A 17,623-nucleotide genomic window follows, 5' to 3' on the forward strand; every position below is an offset into this window, starting at 1 on the left:
GCCTTGAACATGGTGATCCCACCATGTACTCTGTCATGATGCCATGGCACTCCTGTTGGAGCCTGCCATGCATTTACCTCCTCCAGCTGTGCTGTGGCTGTACCTGAGAACAGGGCTGCACTGGAAGCATGTGCCAACAGTCACCACGTCTTGTCAGTCACCACGTCTTGTCAGTCACCATGTCCCGTCAGTCACCGTATTCTGTCAGTCACATGCCCCCACAGTCACCACTTCCTGTCAGTCACCACTTCCTGTCAGTCACCACTTCCTGTCAGTCATCACTTCCTGTCAGTCACTCACTCGCAGCACGCGCTGACTGGCTACAGCAGGCTGCTCTCTGACAGTGCCCTCGGCGCTTGCATCCCCACCCTCCTAGCACTGCTAAGTGTTGATCAGTGTCTTGTGGCTCACTGGGGTGTGGGTGCCAAGTGGTGTTATATGACTCTGTCACTTTTCTAAGACCCAAAGACCAAGTTTCAGCCACTCTTGGCTGGCTTGTCACCAACATGGGACCATTCTTCAGGCTGTCTCTGTTAATTTTGGTTGGATGTCCCAGCCAAACTGAATTCTTATTTGTCCTGAATTAAATAACATTTCATTAGTCTTTGCTTCTTTAAGGTGTCCTTTATTTTAAAAAGACAATACATCCTTACATACTATGTTGAAATAATTTTGAATTGAAGTATATATTTAAGTTTTACATGTATCTGCATTCCATTTTCCACGTTTCTAAAAGGTATAAAAATACATTTACTCTATGCATTGGGCACTGTTTGGAATTCCAGCTGTTCCATTTCTGACTCAGCTTCCTATTAAGGGAGAGTGCCTAGTGCCCTAGTGCCTGAACCCCTGCCACCCCTGAAAGAGAGCTGGGTGAAGTCCCACACTAACCACCTGATGAACCCATGTCACCATGTGGGAGAGCTGGTTGACATCCCGTGCTCACAGCTGCTGAGCCCATGTCACCATGTGGGAGAGCTGGGTGAAGTCCCGTGCTCACAGCTGCTGAGCCCGTGTCACCATGTGGGAGAGCTGGGCGACATCCCGTGCTCAGGGCTGTAGCCTGGCTTAGCCCTGGCCATTCCTGGCATCGGAGAGTGAACCAGCAGATGGAAGACTTCTGTTTACTCCTCTCTCTCTTACTCTGCCTTTGAATTGAAGAAGTAGTTATTTGTAAAAAGAAAATTAAGATCACTCTTATTCTAGGGCTATCAATATTTGAGGAGAGAATAAATGCAGAGACACATTCGTTCTTGCAATATTTGATTGACCCATGAATGACATAGTCACAGGGTGTGTCTCCAGTGCGTGTATGTAACATTAACGGTCAGATCCAGGTGCCTGCATCTCCATCATCTCAGAGACATTGACTGTGCTGGGGACACTCAACATCCCCTCCCACCTGTTCCAAAAAGCACTGTGCCCCTACTGCGTTTGGAGCATAAAGGTGATTTTTCTTGGCCAATTGGCATGGCAGGTTTCTAGCATTAACATCCTAGGCATCATAAGATTATTTTTAGTGAGAATTCCCAGCTGTACAAATGCGTATTATAAAGACGTTTTTATTACCAGTTCTTTCAAATTATCCACAAAATCTCAGAAAAGAAAGATTTGACCTGTAATCCACTTTGATGCCTTATTTGCCACACCGCAGCAATGCTGACTGTCTCAGTACTGACAGATGAATTGATTCCCACTCAGTAGCTCTGGCTGGGCCTCCTTCGCTCTACTGAGTCCTAAACGAAGCGTGCTTTTGTGATCTTCTTGATGGCACCCTTTATCTGCTTGTTTCTGAGACTGTAGATGATTGGATTGAAGAGAGGTGGGATTATGGTGTAAAACACAGACAGGACCACGTCCTGCAGGGCTGCAGAGATGGCGGCTGGCCTCAGGTACACATAGAAGCTGGAGGTGAGGAAGATGGTCACCACGAGGATGTGGGGGACGCAGGTGGAGAAGGCCTTACTCCTGTCTGCTCCCTTCGGGAGTCTGAACACCATGAACAAGATGTGGACGTAGGACCTGATGATGAAACTGAAGCAGCTGCCCCCAAAGACCAGACCACAGACAAGGATCACAACCTCATTACTGAAGGTGTCAGCACAGGAGAGCCGGAGCAGGGACGGGATGTCACAGAAGAACTGGCGGACCACGCGGGACCGGCAGAAGGACAGCCGGAATGTGGAGCCTGTGTGCACACCTGCATAGATGAGGCCACTGAGCAGGGCGGCCAGCGTGGCCTGGACACACACGCGTGGACTCATGATCACGGTGTAGTGCAGGGGCTGGCAGATGGCCACATAGCGGTCGTGAGCCATGAAGGTAAGGAACAGAAGTTCTAGATACACAAACAAGACCACCAGGAAGACCTGGGCAGCACAGCCCACCACGGAGATGGCACTGCTGTTCAGCAGGGAGTTCATGAACGACTTGGGCACAGTGACGGAGACGAAGCAGGCATCCAGCACAGAAAGATTCCTAAGGAAGAAGTACATAGGCGTGTGGAGACCCCTGTCAAGCGTGGTGGCTGCAACAATGAGAACGTTTCCTGTGATCGTGACCAAGTACAGCAGGGAGAAGGACACGGCATGCAGAACCCGTAGCTCCCACGCGTCTGCAAATCTCATGAGCAAGAAGCCCAACATGGCGGTGGAATTGGGCATCTGTGGGAGAGGGGAGACATGCCGAACCCTTGGAGAGGCAGAACAACAGCTGATCCACATAGACAAACCATCCTTGCTCCTGTGAACCCCGAGGGTCCTCCAGTGGCTATGGGATGTGCTGTACAGATGCTAGCTGTTCAGACTCTTCAAGGATCCTGTCCTGTGGAGTGCTGGAGTCACAGACACATTTGCTAAACATTTGCTTTTAAGACACTGAGTAAGTGGCAATGCCCATCACTAACCAGGGGAGGAAGGCGCTGGCCATGGTGGCTGGGAGGGAAACCCCTGAGCTGACAAACCCCATGTTCTGCGGCTTTCTAAGGCTTGTTGGTTCATGGTAGAAAGTCCGACAGTTGGTGGATATCATGGGATTTTTGGTTATTTGGTCCATGATGATAGCTCCCTTCCTGGTGTGAAATGGATGCTTCATTTGTTGAGCCAGGAAGGATGCTCGGTTCTGCACCTGCACCTGCTTGTGTGTATTCCCGAAGTGTTCCCTGTTGTCACTCCTGGTTTACTGTCCGCTCTCAGGATGCCTGCACACCCATCAGGAGCCTGGTTCCAGCTCTGCCGACCCTCAGCTCCCAAGCAGGTCTCCTGCACTGCCCTCTCTGGGGACTAGAAGGAGGCAGCAGGGATGACTCCACTGTGGGTCCATGCCACCCACATGGGAGGCCTGCATGGAGTTTGGCTTTGGTTCTCACCCAGGCATTTAGGGGGTAAAGAAAAGATGGAAGAGGCCTCTTTCACTCTTACTCTTTCTTTATTACTCTGCCTTTCAAATACACAAAAAAAATTTCAAAACAGATACACCAGTTTAACGTCCTTGTGAGGGAATCAAGAAGACGTACCGATTGTAAACATATACCACATATATATATATATATATATGGACTGGATATACCAAATAGGTGTTAGGGGAGTGGAGGGGAGTGGCTGGGTGGTACCATCATAGCGGGGAGCTTTAATTTGACTTTCCTAGTTATAAAACAATATCCTACAGAAAAACAAAAACAAAGAGAAATAAAATAATACCATCTGCCAGGAAGTAAGGCTCCATGCCAGGTGCATTTCTGGCGCATTTTGAGTTTTAACCTCAGAGATACCACAGCTCTTCTGGGGACAAGGAATGGCCATGCAATGCTGTCTTCTCATAAAAATTTGCATTTCTGCACTTCCTCTGCACTTCCTCTGCTGGCTGCCCTTTAGCCCACACACAGCCTCCGCACAGGACACAGGTGGAACCTGACCGCGACCCAGGCAGAGTTACTCTCAGTAGCTTGTCACCAGCGAGGTGTCTGCACCCCGCACTACTCCCTGCCCCTGGAAGCCAGCCCTCCTGCTGCCCCCTCCCCCTCCGAGTCCCACTGCTCTGCACTGCTATGGCCCCCACCACCCTCCTGCCCCTGGAAGCCCAGGCCAGCCCTCCTGCTGCCCCCTCCCCCTCTGAGTCCTACCTCCTTGCCTGACGCCTGGAGCATGGTTTGTGTGTCTTCCCTGTGGTCTTCTAGCTTCGGCTCGTTTCACAGACATGAAGTGTTATCTCTTCCCTCTACTTCTGACTTGTCTCAATTACCCTCAGATGTCAATTACTGCTAATAATTGCCTTTTAAACTAACCATACTTAAGCACTTCCAGAACTGTTAAACTATTAAAATGCATGCTATTTCAAAGGAAATCTTTCAATTTGCTGATCATGTGGTATGGAAGGTGTTCCCTTAGAAACCTCTGCTTAACAAGATGACCCAATTCTGTACTTATAAACGCACTCTCTGTTTGCCGCTGAAATTCTCCAGGCGAGCCTCTCTGTCCCTCCAGGTCACAGGCTCTCGCTCCCGAAGCACCCAAAGACATCATCTGGACGGTTTCTCTCAACTGGGATCAGTAGCTGAGCTTCTTGCCTGAGCTCCAAAGACAATGAGTTTCTGTGAAAGCATGAAGGATACCACAGCCTTACCTTGGAGAGGATAAAAAGAAAATCTACTGCCCGAGGTTTCCATTACTCATGAAGTCAGACACTTGTTCAGCCGTTCAGGAACTCGTGGCTGAGTCGGTGCCGTCTCCCTGTTCGTGACCCCAGGGCTGAGTGGTACAGAAAAGAGTGCACCCTGGTTTGTGACGTGGTCTTTAAATCATGGAAACAGGTATAACACTTTAACACTTTTTACAGTTGCCATATTCTACACTAAACATTAAAAATAAGTTTGTATTCCTTTATCTTCCTTTTGAATTGTGATTCCCTTTTCTGTCTCAGAGCCTGTGTCTTGGGGGCACTGCGCGTCAGGATAAGCTGGGTTTTAAGTCCCAGTGAGCTGTGGCCTCTCTTGTTTCGGGGATCACCCCAGCCAAACGCCACAGTCATTAGGGTGGTAGAAACAGGGACAGCGCTCAGCGGCCGGGGTCACTGCTTCCACCCAGCTCGCAATGCAAGCTGACACAGAATGAACTGGTGGGTTTTTATGGAATAATTGATTTGGGTGACTTCACAAGAAATGTGGAATAGTTAAGTTTTGTAACCACTGATAGACGCTATTTCTAATTGGGTTTATGTTTTGTTTTAACATAGACAAGAAGGGAGTGCATGGAGGGAGCAAAAAGCCTGAGAAAGAAGCAAGAAAGGGCTTATCGTGGCCATCACCCTCATCAACAACAACGACAGATGCTCACCATGTCTGTGCCCTGCACAGAGGACCGACCCCTTTGACAGTAGTGTCTGCCTCCGAAGCAGGTAACATGTAGATGAGTAGTCTCTCCAAGTCTTGACCAGAACAACCGTGTTCCTTCATGGGGAGACCTTGAGGCATCCTACAGTCTGGCTGTGGCCATTAGGTTCATGTCCACATAAATGCACAGCCACCTCCGTGTCTCCCCTGGCAAGTCCTTGAGGAGCAAGGCTCTAAACACGTCCAGGTGTCCCAGGAGCAGCTGGGATGTGGCCTCTCGGCACTGAGTGGATCTGGCTCAATTAGGCGAGTAGACATGCATGCTGTTCACATGGAAAGATGTACTCACATGAGTTTCATAAACTACCCCTGGGATTAATGGCTGCCCAGCACTCAGAGAGGTGAGGAAGTGGTGGAAGCCTCGGTTACCTCATCAGTGACAGGATTGGGAAGAAGAGACCTAGGCGGGTGTTGGACTTGAGGTCTAGAGGGAGTTCTTTGGAAAACTCGGAAACTAGCCCAGCAAACCTGCAATTACCTGACACTCTGTCTCTCCTAGAAGTCGGACTGCAGGAACAATGCAGCGCGAGTGTTCAGACGCCTAAGGTGCATTTGCAAAGCCATGGCAATGAGCACACCACACTGCAAAGGAGGGGCTCACACCAAAGCCCCCACAGCTTACACTGAAACCCCCATGGCTCAGGCCAAAGTCCCCCATAGCTCAAGCCGAAGCCCCCACAGCTCAGGCCAAAGCCCCCACAGCTCACACTGAACCCTCCCCTCCATGTCTCACTCCAAAGTCCCCCATGGTTCAGGTCAAAGGCCCCACAGCTTATGCCCAATCCCCCATGCCTCATGCTGAGCTGACTGTAACTCTCTGAGGTCACTGGAGGCAGTGCTGGGTCAAAGGACCATCCCGACTCTTCAGCATCTGACTTTAATACATTAGCTGTAAGTGAACTAAAGTGCCACTCAAACAGTGTTTACTGAGCACCTGCTGTTTGCTATACAGTATTTCATAGAATATGAATAAATGAACAAAATAGAAAAAGAATTTTGATGTTGAAAAGTCTTAAGCTCCATTAGTGGGAAGAGAAAATGACTTTCTACTGAGTAAGAAAACAAACGTTTACATTATACAAGCAGGTGACAGCTGTGAGGACAAGTCTTCAGACAGGATACAAGCACCCTCGTTTCCAGGCCCAGGCTCAGCAGCTCCAGGGCATGACATGGCTGGGAAACACCCTCAGGGAGCTTGTCTTCCAAAGCTGGCACACTGCTAGTGGGCAGCTCTCTCCCTCCCCCCAGCTCTTGGAGCTACTGTTGGGGTTTCCTTGTGTGAATGGGACAGTGTAGACACCTCATACAAGTGGCTTCAACTCAACACAGTGCCTGCCAGTTCATCTGTTACCATTTAGGGTGGGGTACTGGCACATGGCACACCTCTACTATCTTTTGCTGACACCCTGGTCCATACATCCACTGATGGACATGGGCATGCTTCCCCTTAGGGTCACTGTGAATCGAGTGGCTGTGAACCGAGTTCAGGAAACATTTCTGAGTGCATCATTTAGGAGGAATTGCCTATTACAAATTTGAGGAGAAATACAACATTTTAAAGGGAGATCAGCAGAAGATGTCCCAGGAGTGGACTTCCCAGGGTAGCTGGTCCAGGATCAGTGGACACTTCCCATGGCCCCATGTGGGTGAGATTAGAGAAGTCCCAAGTGGCTAAGGATGCAATGCCACCACTGACACACTGCCTGCAGCTCTTAAAATAGACTCCCACTTTGACTACATTGCCTGGATATGTTTTAAACTGAAACTCATTTCCCAAGATGGAGGTTTCCAGGCAACAAGATGTTTCCCACACGATGTTTTAAAACCAATTTTGATAATTTCCCAGGCTTATCAAGAAATGTAAGCAACCAAGGAAGCACTGAAACTTACAGGATCGAGGCCTCGACAGCGGCAGATGCAGCATCAGCTGCAGGCAGCCCAGCATAGGACCTAGGAAGGACCAACAGCATGAGGGCCTGGCAGCAGAGGCCTCTGCTCCGTCCTCTGCAGGCAGAATGTGAGGGGACACATGTGACTTGGCTTTGCGTCAGTGTGCACTGGGGAACAGGGAATTGTTTCAAAGATTTGAAAGAGGAAGTATTAGGTTTGCTGACAGCGCAGACTCTGTGTAACAGAACTGCCGACGTGGGAGCCGGGCTCAGCCAAGGGTAACAATTCATCAGGAAACAGATGTTCCCAGGACAGGTGTTTAGCCGAGTGGTTAAGCACCTGAATTCCACATCTGAGTGCGGTGACTCAACTCCCAGCCTCACTTGCAGAGTGCAACTTCAGCCAGTAGAGACCCCTGGAGGCAGGGGTGATGGTCCTCTCCCCAGACGGGAGACACGGTGGAGCTCTGGGACTTACCAACTGATGCTTGCTCTCTCCAGCTGTCACTCACCTCAGAAGCTTCCATACCCACACTTTGAGGTTTTAGCGTTCATCCTCTTCCTCTTTTTTCCATAGACTTAATGTCCCTCTCAGTACGTCACTTCTCTCCAAAATTGTCAGCCATCATCTCCTTGGGTCTTCTCAGTTTCCCACTAATAACTAATGAGAAGACATATATGTGGATCAAGATGGATCCAGATACGGGAGGGCTGGACAATTGTGACATTTAATCCTATCTTATTTTTTGTAAAGATGCTTTAATCTATTTGGTAGGTGGAGAGGGAGAGAGAGAGAACAAGGCTTTGAAGCACTGGCTCAATCCCCAAACACCGAGAAGGATAGGGATGGAGAAGACCAACCTGGACAGTCAGGCAGATTTCCCATGCAGGTGGCTCGGCACAGCCACCTGAGCCTTCCCCGCTGCCTCCTGGGGTGCACATCAGCAGGAAGTTAGGAATCATAAACATGGCTGGGGAAACAGATGTCCACTTAAGGCTCTATGCTCACCTTGACTAGTGTTTGCAGATGTGAGAAGACAGAAAGCAGCTTTTTCAGTGCTGACTGCCTTGAGAGCAACAGTCTTCATGACACCCACCTACAGTTACTGACCACTGTGGCTGAGCTTGCTGGGATTAGAATAAACGCACTGTTGTCACTTGCAGGTGAGCCTGTGTCCTGCTGGGCAGTGTCTTCCTGGTTTAATAATGGCTGAAAACAGCTGAGCCAGTGGCCCACCCACTCACTGCAACTTTCAGGCAGCCCCTGAAGTTGGGGAAGGCATCCCATATTTGGAATGCTTGCACTGCCAGCTGAGTGCCTTGTCCCATACCTATCTGAAAACTGAGCCTAACTGCTTACCTTCCCTAAAACTTCCAGGTATGACAAGCCATCCATGATGCTCTGGGGGAAATCATACTTTCAGCCCCACCTTCATCCTGCTGGGGATCTTCGACCACAGCTCCACTCACACCTTCCTCTTCATGCTCATCCTGGCTGTCTTCTTAGTGGCCCTGATGGGGAACTCAGCCATGGTCCTCCTCATCCATGTGGATGCCCAGCTCCACACACCCATGTGTGTCCTGCTCAGCCAGCTTTCCCTCATGGACCTCATGCTCATCTGCACCACCGTGCCCAAGATGGCCTTCAACTACCTGTCCGAGAGGAGAACCATCTCACCAGCCAGCTGTGGAACCCAGATCTTCTTCTATGTCTCGCTGCTAGGAATGGAATGCTTCCTGTTGGCAGCCATGGCCTATGACCGTTATGTGGCCATTTGCCAGCCCTTGAGGTACCCGATTCTCATGAGCCACAAAGTGTGTGGGCTCCTGGTGGCTGCATCCTGGCTGTTGGGCTCACTGGATGGCCTCATTGTACTGGTGGCCACCCTGTTGTTCTCTTACTGTGGCTCCCTGGAGATTCGCCACTGTTTCTGTGATGTGACTGCCCTCCTGCCTCTGTCATGCACAGACACATCTGCATTTGAAAGACTGCTCTTCATCTGTTGTGTGGTGATGTTGATCTTCCCAGTGACTGTCATCACCATCTCCTATTCCCATGTCCTCAGAGCTGTCCTCCACATGGGCTCCGCTGAAGGCCATCACAAAGCCTTTGCCACCTGCTCCTCCCACCTGTCTGTGGTAGGATTCTACCATAGGGCCGCCATGTTCATGTACATGAGACCTGCCTCTAGTCACACTCCAGATGAGGACAAGATGGTGTCAGCCTTCTACACCATCCTGACCCCCATGCTCAACCCCCTTATCTACAGCCTGAGGAACAGGGAAGTGGCCAGGGCTCTTAAGAAGCTTTTGAGGAAGGGAACGGCTGCATAACTTCATCCTACAGCTTCCACTTGGTCACAAGGAACCTGGAATCACTGACACTGCTCGATTCTTGCCACCTCGTGTTTTTCCCTCTCTTTAAATGTAAAACATCTGTAACATACTATTGGAAACACATCATAAGCCAGCTGGGCTGGAGATGCACATTAGCAGGCCCCGTGTCTCCCTGAGAACATTGGCTATGCTATTGGTTGCTAGCCCTGAATGCCCTCGACTTGGGCATGCCAGGAGCTCATGTACAAGTTCTTAGCTTTCCGTGAGGACACAGGCTGGAGCTGATCCTCTAGTCTCGGAGAGACGCCCGTTTGGTCATAGATCCAGCCAGGCCTGTCTGAAGTTTCTCTAGTCCTCTATCCTGGCACTGACTAAGGTAATTCCAAGAGTTTGGAAGTGGATGATGAATGTTAGGTTTCTGTCTATAAGATAACTTGTACAAATTGCTATTTTGATCCTTGTTAAAAGTAGATATTGTAGTAGGTCCAGATACGATCTTTATTTCATTTAGGCACACAATCATCAGCAACTGATAACTTCATCATTGTCATTTCTTATGCATTCTTGTGTTGATAACTACAATCTTTCTAAATAAATTAGAAGGCTATCAATGTTTAGAATGGCTAATTATGATTTTGGATATCACTTCAAGAAATGCAAAGAATTTTGCACAAAACTCAGGAAAGTTTTTCTAAAGATTTCTGCTCTTTAAGTCTGTTTACATAATTATTACTGCAATGATCCATGAGTTGCCCACACTTGGGATGTGCACAGGACGACCAGCAGATGGCAGATGCAGGTGTTCTCCTCTGCATCACACTAGGACGACCAGCAGATGGCAGATGCAGGTGTACTCCTCTGCATCACGCTAGGGCGACCAGCAGATGGCAGGTCTAATCCCTTAGCATCATTCATGGATTAATAGCCGCTTGTAGACTGTTAATTTACATCACTGAGCATTTCCAGCAGATGGCGCTCTGTGTGTTTAAGTCCTCTGCATCCTGGAGAATTGAACACAGCCCTTGCCTGCTCTGCAGAGCATTGTTGCTTTCTGTGCCCATGTAGTTCATCAGCCCTTATCACACAATATCTTGTTACTCTAATGGATTTGATTTATTTTTGCTGCTTAAACTAAATGTTAATTTTGTGTTTCAATGGCATGACCATGCATTACATCTGCTGCATCCCTGAAGGCATTATAAAATCCTATCAGGCAACTAGAATATCCCCAATGGGTTTTTTAGGTAAATTCATATACATAAAATTTGGCATTTATAATACATCATTCAGTGGCTTTTAGCATATTCACAGATTAGTGTGAACACAGACTGTCCAATTGCATTTTTTAAAAGATTTATTTATTTTTATTGCAAAGTCAGATATACAGAGAGGAGGAGAGAGAGAGAAAGATCTTCCATCTGATGGTTCACTCCCCAAGTGGCTGCAATGGCTGAAGCAAAGCCAATCCGAAGCCAGGAGCCAGGAGCTTCTTTTGGGCCTCCCACATGGGTGCTGGGTCCCAAAGCTTTGGGTTGTCCTCAACTGCCTTCCCAGGCCACAAACAGAGAGCTGGATGGGAAGCAGGGCTGCCAGGATTAGAACCGGCGCCCATATGGGATCCTGGGCATGCAAGGCAAGGACTTTAACCACTACTCTATCGCTCTGGGCCCCAATTACATTTTTACTTCTCCCTTAAAGACTTCACATCATAGATTCCAGCATACACGGTGCTTGTGAGAGCCAGGATTGGTGTAGAATGGGGTGGGCTAGGTCTTGGCTTTTGCTGAACCATGCAAAAGCTGTCTGTGTGGGGGCCAGGGTAGCTGGGCAATAACACCCAACAGTAAGAACTGGAATAGATGTGAGTCAATTGGGCAATGCCATTGTTCCTGTCACAACAGGAGGTGGAATAAGTCAGCCTGGCCAAGGACCCACTGGTGTGCATAAAATCTGCCACTGGGAGGACACCTAAGAGAGGAGCTTCAGGGACTCCTTTGTCAGAGTGCAGTCCCTGCATGTGACCACAACCATGGCAAAGAGCAGCTCAGACCAGGCCAGGTTACAATACCCACCAGCACATGTGTGGCTCAGATCTGGGGGCAGGCCAGGCGGGGCCAGTTTATAACACTCACTGGAAAATCTGAGAACCAGGATAGGATGTGGGCTGGGCCATGTGGGGCCACAGCATCAGCCAGTCCACATTAGGGCCAGAACTGGGGGCTAAGTGGGCGGGGTTGGGTGGCAGCAACCACTAGCACGAGCTGGAACTGTGGCTAGATGGGGGATGGGCCAGGCTACAGCAGCTGCTGGTAAATGACAATGTAAGATGAGCCATGCCGGACTGAGCCACAGCACCCACCAGCTGTGACTTGGTGGGGGTGGGTGCGAGCCTAGCAGGGGAGCTGTGGGGACTGTCCTGCTGAGCCATTCCTCCTGCTGGTGAGCATTGTACTGGATTAGTTGCTTGTGTTGACTGCTGAGTTACCTCCTCTGCATTCTACTCCCAAAGCTATGAAGTGCACACATTTGTAAGAGTCCATTTTTGGGCTTATAAATGTGGTGTGATTTTAAGGAATCTGTGATGAAATTTGCAATTAGAAAGATTTGAGCCTATATTTTCTTTGAAGAGCACCGTGATTTTAGTTTCTGTTCATGTCAAGGTGATTCCCGTGTGCAGGGGCAGGCAGGAGCTCAGTTCCTTCTTCCGCATGAGTACCTGTGCCATTAGCCAAGAAGCCCATGCTTTCTCTATTGCATTTTAATACTCTGTCAATATTCAGTTGATCTTGGATTTGTGTGTTGACTTCGAACTCTGGATTCAACCTCATAGGCCTATAAATCTATTTCATGTTAATGTTTACTAACATAGTCTGGCAGTAATGATGGATTCCAGGAGGCTCCACTCTTCTAGGGCTCTTGCACACAAACATCCCACAGCAACACTGGGGTCAGCTTTCCAATCTCCAGAGGAATGACTGCTGGTAATCCCCTAGCAATGATATGGCGTATATTGATCAATTTTACAAGAATTTTTATTTTGACAACAAATCTTCTAATTAGTGGATACTACACTTTGTGTTTCTTTATATCAATCTTATAGTTATGAGGTATACAAATATTAAAGCATGTTATCATTTACATTTAGTGTAAAGTTATGTTGGCTTTGATTGTTTCTTGTGTCAGTATATTTTGTTGAAATTCCAGTAATGCTACATTTGCTGAAAATTTGACCTATGCTTGATCCCTTTTCATCCTTTTTATGATCATCTTCATAGAAATGGCTTGTGCAGTAAGAATGTGATTCAATAGTAACTCTATCATCATTATCTGGGTCCCTGAAGTAACTTGGCAGGTTCCCTTGTGACATCCTCACTCGGAAGCCTGCAGTGCTAACTGTGACAGGCTTATTTGACCATCCTGAACAATAGACTTTGATGATTAACTCCCACATATAACATTTGTGTCTGAAATGTTGTCTAACTTCCTAGCCCCAAAGTAAGACTGAATATTGTCAAATATCAGGTTTATACTTTGTAGAATTTAACTAAACAGCAAGGCTTCACATAGCATGTGGCACTCAGGCCAAAGTGGTTCAGAATGACCCACCTGGCTTTCTCTCCACCAGGGTGCAGGCTGTGGTCCTCTCCAGGGGCAGGCTGTAATCGTCTCCACCAGGGGGCAGTCTGTGATCCTCTCCACCAGGGGGCAGGCTGTAATCGTCTCCACCAGGGGGCAGGCTGTGATCGTCTCCACCAGGAGGCAGTCTGTGATCATCTCCACCAGGGGGCAGGCTGTGGTCCTCTCCACCAGGGGGCAGGCAGGGGGCAGGCTGTGATCCTCTCCACCAGGGGGCAATCTGTGGTCCTCTCCACCAGGGGGCAGTCTGTGGTCCTCTCCACCAGGGGGCAGGCTGTGATCCTCTCCACCAGGAGGCAGTCTGTGATCCTCTCCACCAGGGGGCAGTCTGTGATCCTCTCCACCAGGGGGCAGGCTGTGGTCCTCTCCACCAGGGGGCAGGCTGTGATCGTCTCCACCAGGAGGCAGGCTGTGATCGTCTCCACCAGGAGGCAGTCTGTGATCCTCTCCACCAGGGGGCAGTCTGTGATCCTCTCCACCAGGGGGCAGTCTGTGATCCTCTCCACCAGGGGGCAGGCTGCATTCATAGCCTGCAGAAAGGAGTTGGTGCAGTCTAATGCAGACCTTACTCCCTGCCTCACTGCAGCAGTTGGTTGAGGACTGTCAGCTTGCCCCAGGAGCATATGCTGTCACACTCTAGGTCACAGCTGGCTTGCACATCAAGTCAGGTTACAGTTCATTGCCTGTGGAGACAGGGTTATGCCAAGTCTAATGGAAGATTACGTGTGTGTACCTAATCTGGGACTTTTTTTTAATTTTTAAGTTTTTCTCTGTTTCCTTTGTGGAAGTCTGGGAGTGGCGAGAAAGTGGCATCCCACACCCAGCCAGTTTTGTTCCGTGCTTTCCCTAGGTCCAGGAAGCCATCCAAATGAAGGACATTCTTAAAATACTGACACCTCTCACAGGTTCAAGTCTATGTGAAAGAGAAGACACCATGTAACTTACCTAAATAACTAAACGTGATTCTTCCTGGTGTTACACATTTTCTTTAATTTCACAAAACAGCTCACTAGTGACCTGTGCCTCTCAGCCCTTCCAGGAATGCTGCTGGTACGCAGCTGCGGGCCCCGCTTCTGCAAGGCCTGCTCTAGGTGGGGAGCCAGCTAATGCCTGTGGCAGTGCAGGCAGTGCAGGGGAACACGGCTCCTCTGCCCTCATCTGGTCCCTGCTGGGCAGTGCGGACTCACACGGCTCCTCTGCCCTGCCCTCAGCTGGCCTCTACGGCCATTTCAGCTGCTCACTGCCCCGTGGGGACCCCAGGCTGTTGCAGGTGTTCTGAGCCAAGTCACTTTGGCCACCTACGAGTTAACAAGGAGCCTGTTGATGATATGTTCTCACACGGAAGCACAGAATCCCTGATGGAAAACAGAGGTCTGAGTTTGAAGCTGTCATCAGGAAAGACTGGATATCCTGTGTGGAAGGAACCGCTTTGGCTGGCAAGAAGTGCCTTCTGGAGAACATGGGGAATGTATCCGTGGTGACGGCAAGAGGATGACGGTTGCTAAGTTGATTGATACTCTGGAAAACAATCAAGAGATACAGCTGATCATCACTTGAAAGCTAAATGAGCGTGCACTGGACCATTCTGGGAGCTTCTCATCCCCTACAGAGAGTCGAGTCCAAAACAGTGACTTGGGATAAGTGCTTGAAACAGATGCTCTGACGAAGAGGCGAAATTGTCAACCAAAGCCATCTGCTGTGCCAAGGCCCGGGCTGGGAGCGAGTGGCGCCTTGGAACGTGGTGTCCTGATGCATGGATTATGTCCCCAAGTCTCCTGTGTTCGTCACGACTGAGCTCTGATGGGCTGAAGTAGCTCACCCCGTCCTGTTACTCTGGGAATGCTCACATGAACTCCCTTAATCTGAAGCTGTGCTGCAGTTCCTTCCCCACAGGACAACATGCATTGTGGCTGATCCCCATTATGGCCACCAGGTCCACAAACAGGATCAGACTACTGTAAGACTCAGCTTGTAGTGTGTGTGTGTGTGTGTGTGTGTGAGAGAGAGAGAGAGAGAGAGAGAGAGAGAGAGAGAACATGGTGCTTGGACCACCAACAGTGAAACAAGCCAATCCCCAGCACTGTGGCCGCAGCCCCAGCAGGAGGTGGGGAATACGCACAGGAGTCACCCTGCTGCCCTCAATAGCACAACAAGGGTGTGTTCTCAACTTGGACACAGGGCTCTGTCCTCCAGGGATCACCCAGCAGGTGGCTCCCAGAGGGGTGTGACTGTGTATGCATCAAATCAGACCTGAGCTACGTAAAAATGAAGATGCACAGAATTTGCTTCTAATCTTAAATAAGATACAGTGCAAAAGCATCAATTATTATATTTCCAAATTTATAATGTGTATATGTGCTGCTGAGGCGAGCACAATTTCCAGATTTATAATGTGAATCAACCTACACTATATGACTGTAAAATTTGTTGTAAGACTCGTATGCAAAGTGGTCTACCTGAAGATAAACTTGTAGATTAAGGACGCTGATCCACCTACAAATCACTTGGAAACAGAAAAAGCTAATGGTGAAAACCAATTTCTCATCAGCACCCAAGGGTGGCACCTCGGGCATCTGATTCTTTCTTCCTCCTGTTTGACTCATGCACACTTATGCTCAGGCTATGACTGGCCACGTGCTGGGCTGCACACACCGTGACTGGCCATGTGCTGAGCCCCCTACACTGTGGCCAGCCACATGCCAAGCTACCACACTACTGCTCGCCACATGTGCAGAGCCACTCACACTGTGGCCAGCCACGTGCTGAGACACGCCCCCTCCATGCTGTGGCCCTCTGCATGCCATGCCCTCCACGTTACAGCCAGCCATGTGTCCACAGCTGCTCACGCTGTGGCCAGCCACATCCTGAGCCCCCACACTGTGGCCCTCCACATGCCAAGCTCCCCAAGCTACATCCGGCCCTGAGCCAAGCTCCACCTGCTGTAATGAAAGCACCACATTTACCAAGGGATCCACTGCTGAAGCTCTATGAGGCCTGCACCACTCCCCTCTCACAAAGCTGATGAGAGCACTATCTGAAATGCCTTCTGTAATGTAGTGTTGCTTCTGATTCTCCTGCCCTTGGAGAGCAACTACAGTTAACAGCATCTGCTGTGCCTTCCTCACCTGAGTGACCCAAAGTGCCCAGCTCAGGAGACCAGTGGTCAGGTATTCCTACAGATTCTGCTCCCACATCCTGTGGGAGACAGAGAGATGATGGGGGTCAGCATGTCTTCCTTCATAAGCTTGGCTTCTGATCATGGACAGCCTGGGGTACCCGGGATTCCCATGTCACCCCTGTGGCATCAACAGACCACCTGAGCCCCAGCAACAGTGGCATCCCCATCCAGTCTCCAAGCCCTTCTTGGAGGACACTCGTCCCATAAGCACCCAGGTCTCAGGGCCTGTGCAAGGTGAAGCCAGAACCCACGTTATCATAGAGGACCTGGGCGAGAGAGGGTGGTAGGCGACACCACCCCAGCTAGCCACCAGGGGGCACTGGTGGTGTGATGTCGCAGGACCACTGTGGGTAGTGCTGGGGGAGGAGACATTCATGGCCGGTCAGGGCTCATCTCGCAGGTCTGCTTCCCAGAACCATGTGTGCTGTTGACTCTCTCAGTGTAAAGGAGGAAACAGAGGAATCACCTCACTAGGAAGGTGGTGGGCACCTAGTGGATGCAGCCATTTGGGGAAGCAGCTAGGCATCTGGTGGTGGGACTTGGTGCATGTGTAAACAGACCCACAGCTCAGCCCCAGCTGTTGCCGGAAACAGGTGGAGGCAGAACGGAAGAGGGTGCTGTCGGTGCGCTTCTGATTTTCTCTCACGGCCCAAGCCGTGATTCTGCCGGCCCTGATGATGCATGCCCAGGAGGACATGAGATGGCTCGGCCATTGGTGCTCTCGAGGGAAGTCTTGGATCCCAGCTCCTGGACTTCCCTGGCTGCATGAAGGAAGAGCAGCAGGTTGGCTCAGACTGGGACATTGAATGGGCCCTGGGACTGGATGAGCGGGAGGACGGGGTAGGTCCTGTGCTGCAGCCTGGACTTCCTTGGACTCTGTTTTGGATGACCGGGACCATCAGGACACTTCAGCAAGGACGTGGATGTGTGCTGTCCATGAAGGCATGAGGCCCCAGACATTCCCGACCACCCCACGTGCTTGGCTTTCTGTCCCGAGCAGCAACTGAGTGGTGCAGTTAATGACTGAAGCCCAAGCCTGCAACACCTCTGCTTTAGGGGCGGCTATTTCTCCACCGCCTTTAGTACCAGAGTCTCTGGGGCTGCACACCCCGCCCCCGACCAAGCACTGGCACAGCCTGTGGGTCAGGCAGGAGGTACTTATGGGAGTGGGCAGCTGAGGCAGGAGCAGGATAGTCC

At 50.0% G+C, this 17,623-nt stretch overlaps 2 protein-coding genes and 1 long non-coding RNA gene across 3 annotated transcripts; 1 reads left to right on the forward strand and 2 right to left on the reverse strand.

Moving 5' to 3' along the window:
* Positions 1-1,128: 1,128 nt before the first annotated feature.
* Positions 1,129-3,391, reverse strand: LOC121154237 (olfactory receptor 14C36-like). The gene has a single exon (XM_040977194.1). It carries the CDS (start codon positions 2,721-2,723, stop codon positions 1,737-1,739), a length of 987 nt encoding a protein of 328 aa, XP_040833128.1. The 5' UTR covers positions 2,724-3,391; the 3' UTR covers positions 1,129-1,736.
* Positions 3,392-6,079: 2,688 nt separating this feature from the next.
* On the reverse strand, positions 6,080-8,361 carry LOC121154247. Its single transcript, XR_005883470.1, has 3 exons — positions 8,285-8,361; positions 7,277-7,936; positions 6,080-6,910 (listed from the first exon to the last, which is right to left on the reverse strand). It is a non-coding gene; the product is annotated as an uncharacterized LOC121154247 (long non-coding RNA).
* A 330-nt stretch (positions 8,362-8,691) lies between these two features.
* On the forward strand, positions 8,692-9,609 carry LOC121152768 (olfactory receptor 2M4-like; the record flags this gene model as incomplete). The annotated part of the gene is made up of 1 exon (XM_040974947.1): positions 8,692-9,609. A coding segment is annotated over one exon (918 nt), but the record flags the coding sequence as incomplete, so codon positions are not given.
* Between the last annotated feature and the right edge of the window lie 8,014 nt (positions 9,610-17,623).

The sequence above is a fragment of the Ochotona curzoniae genome, unplaced genomic scaffold (genome assembly GCF_017591425.1).
Source record: "Ochotona curzoniae isolate NIBS_2020 unplaced genomic scaffold, NIBS_Ocur_1.0 contig_1, whole genome shotgun sequence".
In the NCBI taxonomy this organism is placed as follows: domain Eukaryota; kingdom Metazoa; phylum Chordata; class Mammalia; order Lagomorpha; family Ochotonidae; genus Ochotona; species Ochotona curzoniae.